This window comes from Gopherus flavomarginatus, chromosome 4 (genome assembly GCF_025201925.1).
Source record: "Gopherus flavomarginatus isolate rGopFla2 chromosome 4, rGopFla2.mat.asm, whole genome shotgun sequence".
NCBI classification, from domain to species: Eukaryota; Metazoa; Chordata; order Testudines; family Testudinidae; genus Gopherus; species Gopherus flavomarginatus.
Window position 1 is genome coordinate 83207254 of NC_066620.1, and position 18061 is coordinate 83225314.

Below are 18061 nucleotides of genomic sequence, written 5' to 3' on the forward strand. Positions count from 1 at the left end.
ACTGATTCCTCACTATGAATCATATCTCACACATACTATCTGTGACGTTCCGCCGGTGTTATCTGGACCAGTGATTTGCTGCTAGGTCACTCCAATCCTTGACTCTGGGAGCCAGCCTTACCCAGCTCTGCTGTGAGAATCCCCACTTCCGGGTTGTTCTCACATAGCCTCTGGCATGTAAGCTGCTCTCAGCTATGTGAGTGAGCACTTTTGGCCAGCCGCTGCTTGAATTGTGGAACCAAATGACACTAGCTAATATCTCCATTCCCAGACACAACCCTAGGAAACTCCATCTTGCAGTGTCCAGTTATGTCCGCTGGATGCTGCAAGCTTATATGACTTTGTCAATTTAATAATGAAATTGATATGTACCAGGCTTGTTATCCCGAGAGTCTCTGACACACATCAAACCAAACGCACTGCTTCAGGTAGAATAAAAAAACAAATGTATTAACTACAAAAGATAGATTTTAAGTGATTATAAGTCAAAGCACAGCAAGTCAGATTTGGTCAAATGAAAAGCAAAATGCATTCTAAGCTGATTTTAACACTTAAACAACGAGTCCTTGTGGCACCTTAGAGACTAATAAATTTATTTGGGCCTAAGCTTTCGTGGGCTAGAACCACTTCATCAGATGCATGGAGTGGAAAATACAGGAGCAGGTATACATACTTGAAAAGATGGGAGTTGCCTTACCAAGTGTGAGGTCAGTCTAATGAGGCAATTCAATTAACAGTAGGATACCAACGGAGGAAAAGTAACTTTTGTAGTGGTAATGAGTGGCCCATTTCAAATAGTTGACAAGAAGGTGTGAGTAACAGTAAGGGGAAATTACTATTGGGGAAAATAAGTTTAGGTTTTGTAATGACCCAACCACTCCCAGTCTTTATTCAGGCCTAATTTGATGGTGTCCAGTTTACAAATTTATTCCAGTTCTGCAGTTTCATGCTGGAGTCTGTTTTTGAAGTTTTTTGTTGAAGAATTGCCACTTTTAGGTCTGTTATTGAATGACCAGGGAGATTGAAGTGCTCTCCTACTGTTTTTTGAACGTTATAATTCCTAATGTCAGATTTGTGTCCATTTATTCTTTTGTGTGGAGACTGTCTGGTTTGGCCAATGTACGTGGCAGAGAGGCATTGCTCACGCGTGATGGCATATATCACATGGTAGATGTGCAGGTGAATGAGCCCCTGATGCTGTGACTGATGTGGTTAGGTCCTATGATAGTGTCTCTCGAATAGATATGTGGACAGAGTTGGCACCAGAGTTTGTTGCAGGGTTTGGTTCCTGGGTTGGTGTTTTTGTTGTGTGGTGTGTAGTTACTGGTGAGTATTTGCTTCAGGTTGGGGGGCTGTCTGTAAGCGAGGACTGGCCTGTCTCCCAAGGTCTGCGAGAGTGAGGGATCGTCCTTCAGGATAGGTTGTAGATCCTTGATGATGCGCTGGAGAGGTTTTAGTTGCGGGCTGTAGGTGACGGCTAGTGGTGTTCTGTTACTTTTGTTGTTGGGCATGTTTTGTAGTAGATAACTTCTGGATACCCTTCTGTCTCTGTCAATCTGTTTCTTCACTTCAGCAGGTGGGTATTGTAGTTTTAAGAATGCTTGATAGAGATCCTGTAGGTGTTTGTCTCTGTCTGAGGGATCAGAGCAAATGCAGTTGTATCTTAGAGCTTGGCTGTAGACAATGGATCATGTGATGTGGTCTGGATGAAAGGTTGGAGGCATGTAGGCAAGTATAGCAGTCAGTAGGTACCAGTATAGGGTGGTGTTTATGTGACCATTACTCACTAGCACTGTAGTGTCTAGGAAGTGGACCTCTTGTCACTGCAGGCTGGCAGGTTGCCCTTCAGCCAGGTTCTCTCCTTTGATCAGTGCTTCAGTTGCTTGGTGGTGATAGTGTCTGTAGATGAAAGTGGAAGAGAGACAGCATGGCAAACATGTCTCCCTTTTTACCATATTTTTTCTTTCCTCTTGGCTTTGCCCCAGCACTCTTCAGAGTCAGGTGAGCATTACCTCATTGCAGTCCCAAACTGACCAAGGGAAGGGGGGGTGACTCACTCAGAAGTCCAACAGATCCTTTGTTGTTGCCTAGGCCAGTGTCCTCTGTTCCTGTGAGGCTGGGCTGGGTTTGTCCCATACATGTCCTGATGAGGTGTGAACTTCCCCTCTGCTCCTGGAGAGTTTTGCCTGGGCTTGTTTTAAGCCATGAGGACACATTTTCAGCCTCATAACTATATACATGAATTTACAACCTGTAACATGACTATAACAACAATGCTCAGTGCATTATGAGCCTTCTGAAGACACCCAACATGATAAACTTTGCATTGGATAAAACACAATCATATAAGGATGAACATGAGGGTGCTGGGACATGGGATGTACAGAGCAACATACTTTCCAAATCTCTATCTCTCAATCCTTGCTTTATTTTACCTTCATGGTTGTTATTTTTAGTGGCAGAGGAAGAGATAATGACTGTGGAGAGAAACTATTTCTAGGTTGGAAGGCAAGGCAGTATTTTTGTGGGAGGAAAATATTGGTGGTAACCCCATTATAATAAGAAAAGAATGGTCTAAGTCGTACCAAAATGCTAGGCTCCTTGCCTGGCTCGGTTCAGTTTACCTCAGGCACTGGATAAAACAGGAGGTAGTGAGATATTTTAGGAACGAAGTGGGATGCGGGCTTTAAAGTTAGTTAGACCATTGCTGAAGAGATTCAGACATATTTCAGGGGAAGTGCCCAAGGACCTTTACTCAGTTTGTGTAGATTAATGCAATTCAGGAAGAAATCCAATTACTGAGCTAATTATCACCTTAGCTGAATGGTAGGAACTAACTTTGAAGTAACCACTGAAGGAAAGCCCAAATTGCCCAGTAGTCCCAGAAGTTCATTTTTAAGAGATCCTAGCTGACAGCAAAAAGCCCAGGGGAAATGTGCAGCTGAGTTTGGTTATTAGATGCAGTATATTATAATTCAATACTATGAAGATTCCTTTTAAGAAGCTACAAACAGAGCTTCAGTTACCATAATTGTGCAATATTTTAAGATCCAAAGTGAACTTTGTGGATGAGCTACTTGAGCTCCACTGAATTTCAGTACCAAAGTCATTTATGCATATTTTGTTTTTCAACCACTATCTACTATATTTTCCACTGGATTTTTACACGATATTAAAATTATGCCTTGAAAGTATCTGGATGAAGACCCAGGGTTTTTTCTGTGATATTAGGGAAACTAATATTCCGTATCCTCTTTCATCTTGAGCCTCCCTATTTTCATAGCTTAAGTGATCTAGAGCAGTGGTTCTCAAACTTGGGCCACCGCTTGTTCAGGGAAAGCCGCTAGCGGGCCGGGCCAGTTTGTTTACCTGCCGTGTCCGCAGGTTCAGCTGATCATGGCTCCCACTGGCCGTGGTTCGCCGGGGCAAGGGTGTTTGGTTTTGTGCAAATAGAAAGTTGGCAACCCTAGTCTATACACCTATCTAAGTGCTGTGTGTTAAATGGAGCAGTGATCTGAGGTATAACTGGTATAGTGGGGTCTACTGCTCCTGTAGAAACAGTGTATCTGTGAATGCTGCATTTGTCTAGAGCTGATGACTCCAGGCTTGGGGACTGCAGTGTGCCAATGACTAACCGGTAGGGAGGCAGTCAGACCTGTGTAGGGCTAGAGAGGTGTGCGTATGTTACCCATGGCTTGTGAAGTTGGGGACCTGGCCCCTGGCAGGTACAGAGAAGACTTCCTCATGCTAAGGGTAGCCCGGGGTAATCCTGAGAAGCATCATAATCTCTCACTCCTCAGAAATGAAAACTACTGGTTGTATAGAGCAGCATCCTGAGCTGAGTGATTCCCACTCATATAAATTATAATTTTCTGAGTAATGGTGGATATTTATGGCTAATTCTTATCAGATAAGAGTCTCATTGTAGCAGACGTTCTGCTTTACTTTGTGGATCAGATGCCTAAAAATCCAACCGTATTGCATTTAGAATAACTCTTCATATTTGGCATTACCTTAGAAAGCCACCTCTGCTTGTAACTGTTTTCTATTGCATTAGGGTTGAAGACTAGTTACAATGCAACAAGCCAACTGGAAATAGAAGGCACAGAGATAAATAATACATCAGCTGAATTGTTAATGTATGCAGATGATATTCTGATACTAATTAAGGCCCATATTTTATCCTACAATATTTCCTGTAGAGCAGAGTAGAAAACCTACTTCTTTTGAGCAAAAATCAGTAGCAGGTGGGGAGTTGAGGCAGAGCAATACCAACTCTCTTGCACTCATCCTGTGGAAACTCCTGTTCCAATTTCTGATGGCTGATTTTCTGCTGAGTTTTGTGGTGGAGGTAGGGCTGGAGGAAATGGCCAGCAATTTTCTGCTTGACATTAGGAAAGTTATTGGGATTTTATACAGCAAGGTGATATGGAAAATGTCAGCATTGACTTATGCCAACTCCAGTTCTGAAACTTCAGATCTCCTGACTGGGATGTGTGTGGTGTAAGCAGAGAGAAGAGACATACTGCCAAGGGGATAGGGACAAAGGAAGGACTTAAGGAGCAAACAGGAGGGCATGGGCTCTGAGAGTGACAGCAATTCCTCATGGACCTTGGGACATCTGCGGGTTACCAAGAACATGTCCCCTGCTTCCTCTGCCAATTGACAAATCCCACGTCATGAGCACATGATGAAGCAGGCATTAGCCCCCTCTCTTCCGCTACAGGAGAACATGAGCTGAGATCCAAAATCCAACCCAATGTCTGACACATTAATGAATTAAGCCATATCTCTGGATAGGTAATCCCAGAAAACCTAAAGTTTTATCCCTTTCAGAAATGTTGCCTTCTGCCCATTGCTGTTTTGGAAATGAAATTCACAGTAGTCACATGAACGTGTAAGATGTGTTGGGGTTAGGTTAAATCAAGGCTTTTAAACCAAGGTTGAGGTAATTGGAGTGTGGTGATTAAAAAAAAATCATGAGCACCAAAAAAAAGAAAGGAGGGGGTAAAGGGGAGAAATAGATTTTATATCTTTGAGTCAGAATACCCTTCAAGTGGTTTCAGTCACCAAATTAAGTTACATTTCATATGTGCTGCCATTATAAATCTAAAAACTGTACTTTAAAAAGTTTAAGAAGATATTTTCTATTTATATAGGTGGGAAGAAAGCCCAAATGGAAATACATTTTTTTGGCCTTTTAATAATTGGGAGTTATGGTGCTATACCTGTAGAATTACCAATATGTCTTCATGGTGATGCAAAAGAGGAAGAGCAGGGCCTGAGCTGGGAAGAGAACTTGGAGAGAGAAACACCAAGGCTGAGGTGCTGTGCTTTGTGGCTCGGCCCAAAACTTGCCTCCCAGATAGAGTGGGCTAATGTGGCTTTACATTGTGCCTGCCTACTCTTGGGCTGTTCCAGGGGCTAGAGACACCACCAACATAATTTAGACAGCTCTGGGGGTGGGGAGGGGGCTGTCTAAATTATGTCAGTCTCTCCAAGCTACCCTTTGGGCTGCAGAATTGCTCAAAATCTCTCTATATCGCTGTGTCCCACCCTAATACTCCCCTCTCCCCCAGGGCTTGTTAATGGGTCCGTGGAGGAGAGTCTGTGGTTGTCTTCCTCAGTTCCCGTGTCCGGGGAATTCTCCCATGGCTGACTGTAGTGCTTTTGGAACCAATTTATGCTCCTCTGGCCCTTTTACCCAGTGGAAAGGGTAAAGGGGCTGGAGAGGAGATGAGAATCTCACCCCTGACATGTAACCAGATACTGTCTCCATCTGTAGCCTTGGGCAAGTCACTTCATCTTTTTATTTTATCCCCATTTTACAGAGGGGGGGATTAATGCTTACAGACCTGCCTCACAGGGTTTTTATGGGGATTTCTCATGTAAGATAAAATTTTCAAATAAATTACAATTTCAGTTACATCCCATCCTGTCAGACTCCGATCTGGACACAGTTATGGTTGCATTCATGACCTCCAGGCTTTATTAGTGCACCCCATTATATCTATGAACAAAACCCTGAGATCCCTAAGTCATCCCCGCTCTCTCCATGACCACAATGCTCCACTGAAACTATTAAAATGCTGGCCAACAAGGAGAGGCCGATTAATGTGGGAGGCAGAAGTCTCACAAGTGGAATCTAGACTATGGAACTTACTTCCTTCAGAGGTAAGAATGACCATGGGCCTTGCACTTTTAGAACTAACTACAGAACTCATTTATTTGACTTGCCTTTCCCTCAATAGAATTGCGAAAAGTTCAAAAAACCCTAGAATTTAATCCAGCTGTCTCCCCTAAGGACTGGGGAGGAAGGGAGAGAGAAATTGTTATATGTGTAAAATACCTGGGAGGCACTTGGCTATTATGGCAATGGAGGCCACGTAAGTATTTAGATATATATTGTTTGTTATGACAAAAGCTAACTTTCAGCCTGATTCTGCTACCCTTACTAACACCTTAGCACACGAATGGTCCCATTGGAGTAAGGCAGCGAAGGATGGCAGAAACATACCTTTTGATTGTAGATGCTCATAAATTGTTTGCGTGATTTATGTTAGAAAAAGAAATACTTCATAGTGATAACCTGTTAATATTGAGAGTAAATCAATTAACAGATTAGGAATATGGACTATGTGATTGTACAAATAGGAAGTGTGGGAAGAAATGTTCAAGGGGGAAGGGGGGAAAGGAAGTCCTGTTTCAAAAGAGAATTAGCTATGGAATGTGTGTCTCTATTTTCAGCACAAAAAGAGTGGACCATTCCAATACAAGACTGGCAATTCAGATTGAAAAGGACCCAGGTATGGCATGGGATTTCTTCTTACATAATTTAGAAAATGTGATTGATTTATCGTATTGTAGCTTGCCTGTAAGTGTAAAATAGATGCAAAGTGTTTAAGCATTGGGTGAATAAAGCAGATAATTTAAAATATAACAGCAATTAAAAACTATGCAAAGATCCTGATTAAGTCATGTGATTTGGTATGTTATTTAGAGTTGATTAGGTAGCTGCTGAGTTGTAAATTAGTTTCAGTTTGAGTATAATAAATAGCAGACATAGTAAATCAAATCCAAGGTCAGTCTTTGTTCAAACAGGCTTCTGAGAGAGAGAGTGTGTAAGATGGTCCCCTACAAGTAAGAAATGTAGACGTATGATCTTCTCTAATTCTGTTTGAAAACTAATTTTATTAGAGCAAGTAGAAATTTTGCAGGAGGAGAGTGGAAGATACAAGTGACACAGTGACATGGGCTACTATCTGGCTTAGCAGCCTGTAAGGCCAGTCCTGATAAATGTTAATATAGATAGACTTGTCAGAATTCAAATTTTATTTATTCATTTTTTATAATTTTCATGGATAATATAGATATTTATTTTAATCATTTTTTCTATTTGTACCATTTAAATGTTCATAGTTGTATGAAATTAATTGGAGGGAAGTCAGACAATAACCATTTAATGATAGTAGATGTTGAGATTAAAAATGTTAAAGCTTTATAATCATTAAAACACAAATTGTCCACGTCATACATCAAAATATACAAAGTAATATCCTTTAATCAAACACCAATAAATTTTCAAGCAGCATTTTTCTTACTTTGCCTGTCTGTAATTTTGATGATCGTTGATGGAAATATTTTTGTATTGGCTTGTGTGTGTATTGTGAAATCGACGTTTACTGATGAAAATCTAATCCTCCCAAGCCCAAATACAGAACATACTCCTGCTTATGCTGAGCAGTTCCTGGAAAGTAGGAAGAACCTTCATCCCTCATTGAAGTTAATGGGAATGGAGGGCATGCAGCAATTCAGAGATCTTGCTCAGTGTCCTGCAGGATCAAGACCTTACAGAAGAATCTGATTAAATCATGGTCCCTTTGACATCAATGGCAAAATTTCCACTCGGTGGGACCAGGATTTCACCTGTGGACTTCCCCTTATAATATATTGTAAATATGTTTTTGTCCTGTCATCAAAAAAGCAGTTTTACCCATATGTCAAATATTACTCAGTTTTGTAACTTCCAAAGGATATTAAGAATAGCTTTGAAGATACATTTTAATTTTTTCCTCTCATACAGTCAACTCTATTACTACAGCATTTTCAATATTTTTGAAGTAGAAATTAGAGTGAACAAATGTATCTTTAGATAGTGGGGGAGATGTTAGTGCTTTGAAACTGTAGGACATCTTAATGAACCACATCCGCTATTTATCATGACAAGGTATTGAATAAAGATATTTCCCAAGTCATTTGATAGCAAGTCTTCAGCATTATGATATACAATAACAAATTGTGGTTTTAAACACATAACTCAGGCAAAACATGCATTTGCTCTAATATGGCTTAAAGCTCCATTTTCTGACTTGTACCACTGATATAAAGTAGAAAATGAATGCACTGGCCAAACCAAGCATACTTATTATGTAAGAGAATTCAAGTATACTGACACTTTATTATACTCTGTGACACTGTCTTGGCATGTGTGAAGATTTTATTTCATTTCACTAACCATAATTAAGTGCTGATTATAATCACATTTTAAATGCCCCTAGCATGCATTCCCCATGAGTTTTTTAGACTGATTTGGTGCTACTTCACCCAACCTTCCGATGACTAGTTGATCTGAGAACTACATATCAGGACAGCTGATTTGGTTCAGCCTGGATCTTTTTTCCTCTGTGTTAAATTTTTTATAGAAAAGTGGTTTTCACATAAGTTTGATAATAGCAACACATTTTTAATTACCCATCATACATTGTGGTGATGGAGACTTTCAAAACTAATTAGAGCCTTTACCCACACAACTCCGATTGAAATTAATTGAAGTTGGGTGACTAAATCTCCTAGATGGCTGTGATAAACTCAACAAGTATTTCCCTACAGTTAATGACAACACAAAGAAGAGAACCTATCTTAATATAGTAGAGGGCCTTCAGCCCAGTAGTCAGGAGCTTCCAGAAAATGCCTGCCATCATAAAGCATGAAATATATGAAGTGGTTGTTGTCACTGGTGTATTGTTCTGTTTTACGGTATTGTTCTTATCAGCTAAAGACTAGGGATCTGATTCTGTGAGGTGATGAGAACCAAACAGGAGTAGAAGGTGCAGTATGTCTCCAAGGAGACACTATCATCACCTCACAGGAAGAGGTTCTAGCACAGGAAGCAATAAGAACATAGGTCTCCTCTCACAGAGGCATGGTTTCTAATGCATTTTACCTTTTAAAAATCTTTGTTGCTCTGATTTTAGGAAATGATGACAATAATCTCAACTCCATTTTTTATGAGCATCTGACAAGATCTTTGCAGGAGTCTCTTTGTGGAGATTTGATTCTTGGCCGCTGGGGAAACTACAGTTCAGGAGACTGTTTTATTCTGGCATCGGATTATTTAAATGCCTTTGTTCACTTGATCGAAATTGGAAATGGCCTTGTCACTTTCCAGCTCAGAGGGCTAGAATTTCGAGGTAAGGATCTGCATACCTGAAAGAGGAAAAGACAAATACAAACAAATTAATCGTCAGGCTTCCTTCACATACTGAAATCCCCAGCTAGTTTGCAGCATAGCATACTGTTGAAAGGACTTATTTCTCTAGGTATTTATAGGGAGTACTGCCAACCCCAAGCATTCAAAAATCAGAAATCAGGCCCCTGAAAATATTGAGATTTTAAAAACACAATAAGCACTGAGGATTTTTTAATTGCCTTCTAGTTTCTGAGTCTGTCGGGTGTACTTGGATCATGTTTTCAGGATTTTTTCCCACAATCAGGAGGACTAGAAAGTTTATTTAAAATGAAAGCTGAGATTCTCATGACATCACCTGACTCTATGTGCTGAGGCTTGAAGAAAAACACCAGATATCGCAAGACTTGCAATCAAATCCTGAGAGTTGGCAACACAGATGTCATCTCCATCACCATAGAACATAAGCACCTCCCAAGTATTTACAGTTTTTAAGTGTCGCTGTTAAGCTATTCATGGTTAGCATGAAGGGCTAGCTCATGTCTTGAAGAGGTGCTGAAGGCTGTCAGAGGGAGAGATGGCCTTGCCTGCCTTCCTGCTGGGAGGGAGGAGAGGGGGAGAGTAGGAACTGATCCCTGGATCAGGGCTTCATAGCTCCCAGGTTTAAAAAGTGCAGCTGCTGAGTGAGGTCCTGGAAACAGAGGAGGGAGGGCTCCACTTTGCCTCTTGCTGGGAGAAGGGAGGAGAATATTCCTTTCTGGGTGCTTTTCATTGTGGAGTCACTCCTGTCCTAGGTCTGTTACTGATAGGAGGGAAGGGAAAGAGAAGTTAAACCAGAATTTACCAACAGCTTTTAAGTTCTCTTCATGCTGCAGATATGGGCGGGCTGTGGTTGCTTGCTGTAGGTGCTAAGAGGAAAGGAGAGGTCTCATTATTATTTATGTAGCACCCAAAATGTGCTAAGAACGTTACAGGTGTTGAAAAAGCAGCTCCCTACCCCAAAGAGCTAATTATCTAAAGGCACAGCATACAAAGGAATGGGTGTAGAAGGGAAGTAGTAGGCAAGGCTGTGGAGTAGGAGGAAGAAATATGCAGAGCCGGTTATGGGGTTCTTGGGTACACACAACATTAGGTCATTGACTTATGTTTTTTGAGAAAGGTTGTGTGTTGTACAGGGCCATTATCAGATGTCAGAGGAAAGATAACCTTATAAGTAAGGTACTAGACTGGGAAGCAACAAATGTGGGTTCATTTCCTGGCTCTGTCACAGATTTCCTTTGTGACTATGGGCAAGTCGTATAATCTCACTCTTCTTCAGCGTCTCATCTATACAGTGGGATGATAATGTTACCGAACCCGAGGAGCCGCAGAGAAGTGAGGAAGGGGGGTTAAGCACCCCAGTGGCGCTGCTCCTAGTTCACCGCAGCCGTCTGGAATCCAATGTCCAAGCTAGGAGAGTCCCGTCTGGAGTCGCCAGAAACTGTTACCGAAATATTGGGTTTGCCTAGCTGAGAGCCAATTAACAGCCTGACAGGGATAAGGAAAAATGCTTTATTTTGCAGAACAAGGAGAGCCTGTACCTTGGTACAGAAGACTCTGTCTTACACAAATTTCACAAACCTTTTATACACATTTAGACAAAGACCCTTGCGTGTTAATACTTGATTGGTAAGTGTAAAATCTCTTGTTTCCCTTATCTAAGTAGAACTAACTGGTTTGGAGCAGGATCTTCCTGCCTTGAGGCAGAGGAAAAGAGAGAGTGCAAAAATGCAAGCTACTGTGTTCATGAGCAGTACTTACTCCCCCCCCCCCCCCCCCACCTACTGGCCGCTTGTAATCTATTAAGGGGAGTTAGCCAGCTTTTACAATAATAATATGTTGTTACCTCACAGGAGTGCTGTGGGGAAAATCATTAACGTTTGTGAGTTCTCAGACACTATTATTATGTATCAGAGGTGTAGCCGTGTTAGTCTGGATCTGTAAAAGCAGTACAGAGTCCTGTGGCACCTTATAGACTAACAGACATTTTGGAGCATGAGCTTTCGTGGGTGAATACCCACTTCATCGGATGCATGTAGTGGAAATTTCCAGGGGCAGGTGTATATATATGCAAGCAAGAAGCAAGCTAGAGATAACGAGGTTAGTTCAGTCAGGGAGGATGAGGCCCTCTTCTAGCAGTTGAGGTGTGAAAACCAAGGAAGGAGAAACTGGTTTTGTAGTTGGCAAGCCATTCACAGTCTTTGTTTAATCCTAAAGTGGCCATCCTACAGCAAAAAAACTTCAGGACCAGACTTCAAAGAGAAACTGCTAAGCTTCAGTTCATCTGCAAATTTGACACCATCAGCTCAGGATTAAACAAAGACTGTGAATGGCTTACCAACTACAAAACCACACCTCACACCTCAACTGCTAGAAGAGGGCCTCATCCTCCCTGATTGAACTAACCTCGTTATCTCTAGCTTGCTTCTTGCTTGCATATATATACATGCCCCTGGAAATTTCCACTACATGCATCTGACAAAGTGGGTATTCACCCACGAAAGCTCATGCTCCAAAATGTCTGTTAGTCTATAAGGTGCCACATGATTCTTTGCTGCTGCTATTATTATGGGGGCCATATACTATAGGTACCTTGGTAGATGGACAGATTGTAAGAAGAGATGACCTGAAGGAGAAGTAAAGGAGAAAAAAAATGTTCACTTATCTGTCCTGTATATTTATATAATTATTAGGATAATACATAGCCCTGCTCTCTGGCACTCTTCATTTTCAAAGACATCTTTACCAACATTAACTTCTCCTCATGTCCCAGTAGTAGTATACTTATTTTAGAGATAGGGAAATTAAGGCAGAGAGAGTATGTGCCTTATTAAAGGCCACAGAGGAAATTAATGGCATGCTTGTGATTTGCTCAGGGTTTGCTGACTCTTACTTTCATGCCCAGACCAGCAGACCCCACCCCCTTTTCTGATTCTTTTTCATAAACAATAAGCCACAACAGGAAATGCATTAACTTATTGGTGTTACAATGAAACCACTTGTATTTGTGGGCAGCCTGGCCCATGTCAGTTCTGCCTTTAGCAAGGACTGTTACATAGCACTGATTTCCATCACTGAAAAATCTGTATGTCAAATAATTAACTTTTATGAAGCCAATCAGCTTTCTAGACACCCTCTCATTCAGAATGTCTGCTAGGTGTAGCCTAAAATAAAATACATAGTATCTTTTCTTTTTCCCTTTTTTTTTTGGTTTGGGGTTTTTTGTTTTTGTTTTTTTTGCTAATCTGAAAATAAAAGTAATGTCCAGTAACAATTATCCTATGTTAAAACAACAAATCATAAATGATCTAGAGAAAGGGATAAACAGTGAGGTGGCAAAGTTTGCAGATGACACTAAACTGCTCAAGATAGTTAAGACCAAAGCAGACTGTGAAGAACTTCAAAAAGATCTCTTAAAACTAAGTGACTGGGCAACAAAATGGCAAATGAAATTTAATGTGGATAAATGTAAAGTAATGCACACTGGAAAAAATAACCCCAACTATACATACAATATGATGGAGGCTAATTTAGCTACAGCTAATCAGGAAAGAAATCTTGGAGTCATCATGGATAGTTCTCTGAAGATGTTCACGCAGCATGCAGAGGCGGTCAAAAAAGCAAACAGGATGTTAGGAATCATTTAAAAAGGGAAAGAGAATAAGATGGAGAATATATTATTGCTCTTATATAAATCCATGGTACGCCCACATCTCGAATACTGCATCCAGATGTGGTCTCCTTATCTCAAAAAAGATATACTGGCATTAGAAAAAGTTCAGAAAAGGGCAACTAAAATGAGTAGAGGTTTGGAACAGGTCCCATATGAGGAGAGATTAAAGAGGCTAGAACTTTTCAGCTTGGAAAAGAGGAGACTAAGGGGAGATATGATAGAGGTATATAAAATCATGAGTGGTGCGGAGAAAGTGAATAAGGAAAAGTTATTTACTTTTTCCCATAATATAAGAACAAGGGGCCACCAAATGAAATTAATGGGCAGCAGGTTTAAAACAAATAAGAGGAAGTTCTTCATACAGCGCACCGTCAACCAGTAGAACTCCTTGCCTGAGGAGGTTGTGAAGGCTTGGTCTATAACAGGGTTTAAAAGAGAACTAGATAAATTCATGGAGTTTAAGTCCATTAATGACTATTAGCCAGGATAGGTAAAGAATGGTGTCCTTAGCCTCTGTTTGTCAGAGGGTGGAGATGGATGGCAGGGGAGAGATCACTTGATCATTACCTGTTAGGTTCACTCCCTCTAGGGCACCTGGCATTGGCCACTGTCTGTAGACATAGTACTGGGCTGGATGGACCTTTGGTCTGACCCAGTATGGTCGTTCTTATGTTCTTCTTATGTTAATTACATTTATGAGAAAAAGCTTGGATTATTTTTCTTTCTTTTGAGGTGGGGGAATATTTAAACATGGACAGAAGCATCTCCATTATATTTACTTAAAAGCTGTTAACATGATCTTCCCTTTGGGTGAAAATATCTCATTGTGTAGCTTTAACTGCCTAAAAAGAAAAATTCCCACTTAAAAAAAAAATTGTATACTCCTTCTGTGCAGCAGCCATCTTGCTATTAAGTACCACTGGGTCTGTTTCCATCTGCTCTTTCCCCAGATAGCTTAGTAAATAACAAATAACAAATTGACAAAGTGCCCCCAAACCTGTCTTTGGGGGAAGAATAGATCAGGAGTATATTGGGAGAGCATAATTAGCTGGAACTAGGGCTGTGTGAAACTCAGTGGCTTCACATCAAAGAGTTAATGAAAATGTTGTCTTAATTTTGATCCAAGCTGGTTTATTCCCTCAAGTAATATTTGAATCTGAATCTGGAAGGAAAGATCACTTAAACTACAGAGCTTCACCTGATAAATTTCATCTTAAAACTGTGTGTAAAATCATATATTTACATAATTATAGGTGGAACTGGTAGCGATCCCTACATTTAAGTTGCCTAAAACTTTCCCTTTGCCATGGTTTACAGCAAGCCTTTGAAATTCAGTAGGGACCTTTCACTTGTCCCGTGAAATTCTACTTAAGTTTGTCTGAGTTGTAAACTTCTAAAAATCACAATTCCCCTTCTTTCACTTGTGTTCTACAAGAAAATTTTGGCAGCCTCCTAAAATAATAACTGAACATGAACATTGAAAAGAGCTGTTCCTATGTCACTGCCAAAGCAGCAGCAGCAGATTCTGCAATGGGAAAGCCTATGGGATGCCAAAGAAGCTGTAGCAATAGCAGTGGGGGAAAGGAAGGACAGAGGTCCCTCCTATTCTGACTACACCTCCCTCCTCCTGACTGAGTACAGTGGCTAATTCCCTTACCTCTGGGGATACCATAAAGGGAAGGAGATCCTCCAAACTCCATCGGGGGCGGGGGGAGGAGAAGAAAGAGAGAATCTAGACAGATTTCCTCTGACTACCTCTTGATCCCAATGAGTGACCCCAGCAGCCCATCCCTTCCTTCTGGAGGCATCACTTGGGATAGGAGCCCCACACACATACAGCTCCCAGGGCAAGGAGCCAGGCCAGGCTCCTCACAAACACAATGCCAACAGCCATCTCCTGCTGCTAGCTGATGCAGTTAGTTTTGTTCAGGGTTCGAACCCTCTTGATGACGCATGGTGGGTTGTGGTGTTACAGTTGTACATAACAGATTTTTTTCACATTTTTCCTTAAAATAAATCTGAGAAGGTACCAAAAAACATGTAAAATAACATTTTTTAGTTTGCAAAGTCAAACAGTCGGAAGTTAAGAAATGCCAGATTTATGGTTGCATGTACAACCTTAATTGTGACACTTAGAGTGCATGTATAATTATCTTTAATTACATGATCATTCAGTGCACAAGAAAGCAAAACTAAGGTTGCATGGGCCACCGTAAATCTCAGATTTCCTGACAACATCTAAAACAAGATGTGTGTTGAGTGGTTCCAGATTTTGTTGTGAATATTTCTTACTGCTGTACCTGGGAAGCTATGCTGATAGTATAGGTGAAAAAGGGAGTGCTCTGGAGGGAAAAGTTGTAGGTTTCTGAACCACAGGATCAGAGGGGTGGCCGGGTTAGTCTGGATCTGTAAAAGCAGCAAAGAGTCTTGTGGCACCTTATAGACTAACAGACGTTTTGGAGCATGAGCTTTCGTGGGTGAATACCCACTTCGTCGGATGCATGTAGTGGAAATTTCCAGGGGCAGATATATATAAGCATGCAAGAAGCAGGCAAGAGATAACAAGGTTAGTTCAATCAGGGAGGATGAGGCCCTCTTCTAGCAGCTGAGGTGTGAAAACCAAGAGAAGAGAAACTGGTTTTGTAGTTGGCAAGCCATTCACAGTCTTTGTTTAATCCTGAGCTGATGGTGTCAAAATTGCTGACTGAACCACAGGAGGCTTTCTAAAAAGGTTTGCTGAAAGGATGCAGTTAAGTAGCTGTGAGGCTGTAACTTGAATTGCATTTCAGCCATGGCAGGATGCTGGCATTATAAGCACCCTGGTTCAAACTCACCTCTAGTTTATGACAAAATAAACCCATTGAAGTTAAAGGGATTGTATCTGATAGGCAAATTTGGCCCAGCATTTAACTGAAAAAATCTCTCAGATCACGGTATGAATATAGGCTAAACAAATTGAAAGAAGTGGGTCAATTAGTAACTATACATGATATCTTGGACTTCTACTTCATACTAAAAGCAATGTGCCAGAAAAAAACAAAATGCCAGTCATGGAGTGCTGTTTTTCATTTGATTTGAAGCCAAGAACAGAGAAGAAATCTGTGACAGAGGAAGGAGCAAAAGCACTGTCATTATTTCCAGCCAAAATGGATTGGGGGGATCTTTCAATTGAGTCTGTGCATCAAGAAAATGTCTCTTGGAGAATGTCTAGTAAAGCAAAATATGTGGGGAAATCACTTATGGATAGTAGTGCTGGTATTGTTTTCTAACTGACTCCTTTTGTCTTTCAGTAATATAATTAGCTACTAAATTTCTCATGATTTTTGTTACTGATGATGCAAATGTAATATTCATGATTCACTTGGAACTTTGTAAGATGAATTGAAAAAGTAGGCACAGAGCAGGCACAGATATAACTGCACATCTGGAAGGCAGCTGTTATAGTGGCAGTGGAATCACCCATGAGGTTTTCTATGTATTTTCTTGTTTATCTGCCCACCAAAAAAGAAATGGTTCATGAACGTGGTCAGTTTAAAAGATATATTCCAGGCACAGTAATGTCGTTAAAGTGCTAAGGCCAGATATTTTTCTGTTCTACAGTACATTTGTACTTTATGTAGTTATATTGCAGTAGCAAGCACATTACCATTGTAGGGAATATTTATGTGAATTTTGTGTCTGAAGACTTTGTACTATTAGCTAGCATGATTCTTTAAATAAAGAATGGCTGTAACTCTCTTTTCATATTTAATAAACAATAGTTTCATGCTGTAGGGAAAGAAGAGTCCCTATCTTTATAGATTTTGTGCAATTGCACTTGTGATACTATGTTTCATTCTCTGCACCAAATTGCCAAAAAATATTGTCAAACTGAAGGGAGTTCAGAGAAGAGCAATTGAATAAATAAATTAATAATACTCAGGTATCTGGAGCAATTAGGGTGACTGGATGTCTCGTATTTATAGGAACAGTCCTGGGATTCAGGGCTTTGTCTTATATAGGTGCCTATTACCCTCCCCCCTGCCACCCTCCTGTCCCAGATTTTCATGCTTGCTATCTGGTCACCCTAGGAGCAAATCACCTTTTGAGGAAAGACTAAAAGAATTAGATATATATCATTTAGCTAAGAGAGAGCAAAAGCTGGGAGACTTAACATTTAGGCCTTCACATACAATCCTAAATAATTCCTCTCCATCCTGGGGTTTCACACCTTTCTAATATTAATAGACAGATATTTCCTCTGCACCAAAGAGTTTCATATTGGGATCCATCAATAACAGCGTTTCTGATCAAAGAATTTTATGTATTCTGTGCAAAGAGAAGGGGTCCCTAAGGCAGTCAGGTCTTAGTGCACAGTTTTGTAAATTAGGTCTCAGCCCTCAGAGGTGCTTGGATATCATGGTAGGTAATGAATGGAATAGAACTAGAACCGTTATTGGATGGGGAGCCAGGGTGGCATATGGAACACCATTGTGATATGTGTGGGACCATCTTAAACTTCTGTATGATGTCCACTTTCAGCCCTGAGCAGCGAGTATTTCAATAATCCAGCTGCAGTGCAACAAAAGCATAGATCACTGGCAAGATGGCTATCAAATTGGTCTTGCATATTGTAGGTGGAAAAATATGTTTCTGCCCACTCTTGATATTTGACACTCTTACTACATCTTTTTTGACCCTCTTACTACTACACTTGAGACATGTAAAACTAGATTAGATAAAATATTAGAAAATGTACTATAGGAAGCAATCCTGCATTGGGAGGGAGATGGGAAAGTTGGGCTGCGTAGTCTAATAATAGGTGTTTTCCACCTCTAATATCTATGATTCTGTGAAGGACCTAGCATTTTTCCTCATGGAATTGCTCTGAACATTCATTCTTT

The 18061-nt window shown here is 40.6% G+C and overlaps 1 protein-coding gene across 1 annotated transcript in view; it reads left to right on the top strand.

The window, feature by feature from the left end:
* Positions 1-18061, top strand: part of PCNX2 (pecanex 2) — a 242250-nt gene that overhangs the window by 186763 nt on the left and 37426 nt on the right. Inside the window, exons 24-25 of the mRNA XM_050949217.1 lie at positions 6748-6806; positions 9255-9470. Coding sequence (XP_050805174.1) covers positions 6748-6806; positions 9255-9470 — 275 coding nt within the window. The remainder of the gene's footprint in view (positions 1-6747; positions 6807-9254; positions 9471-18061) is intronic.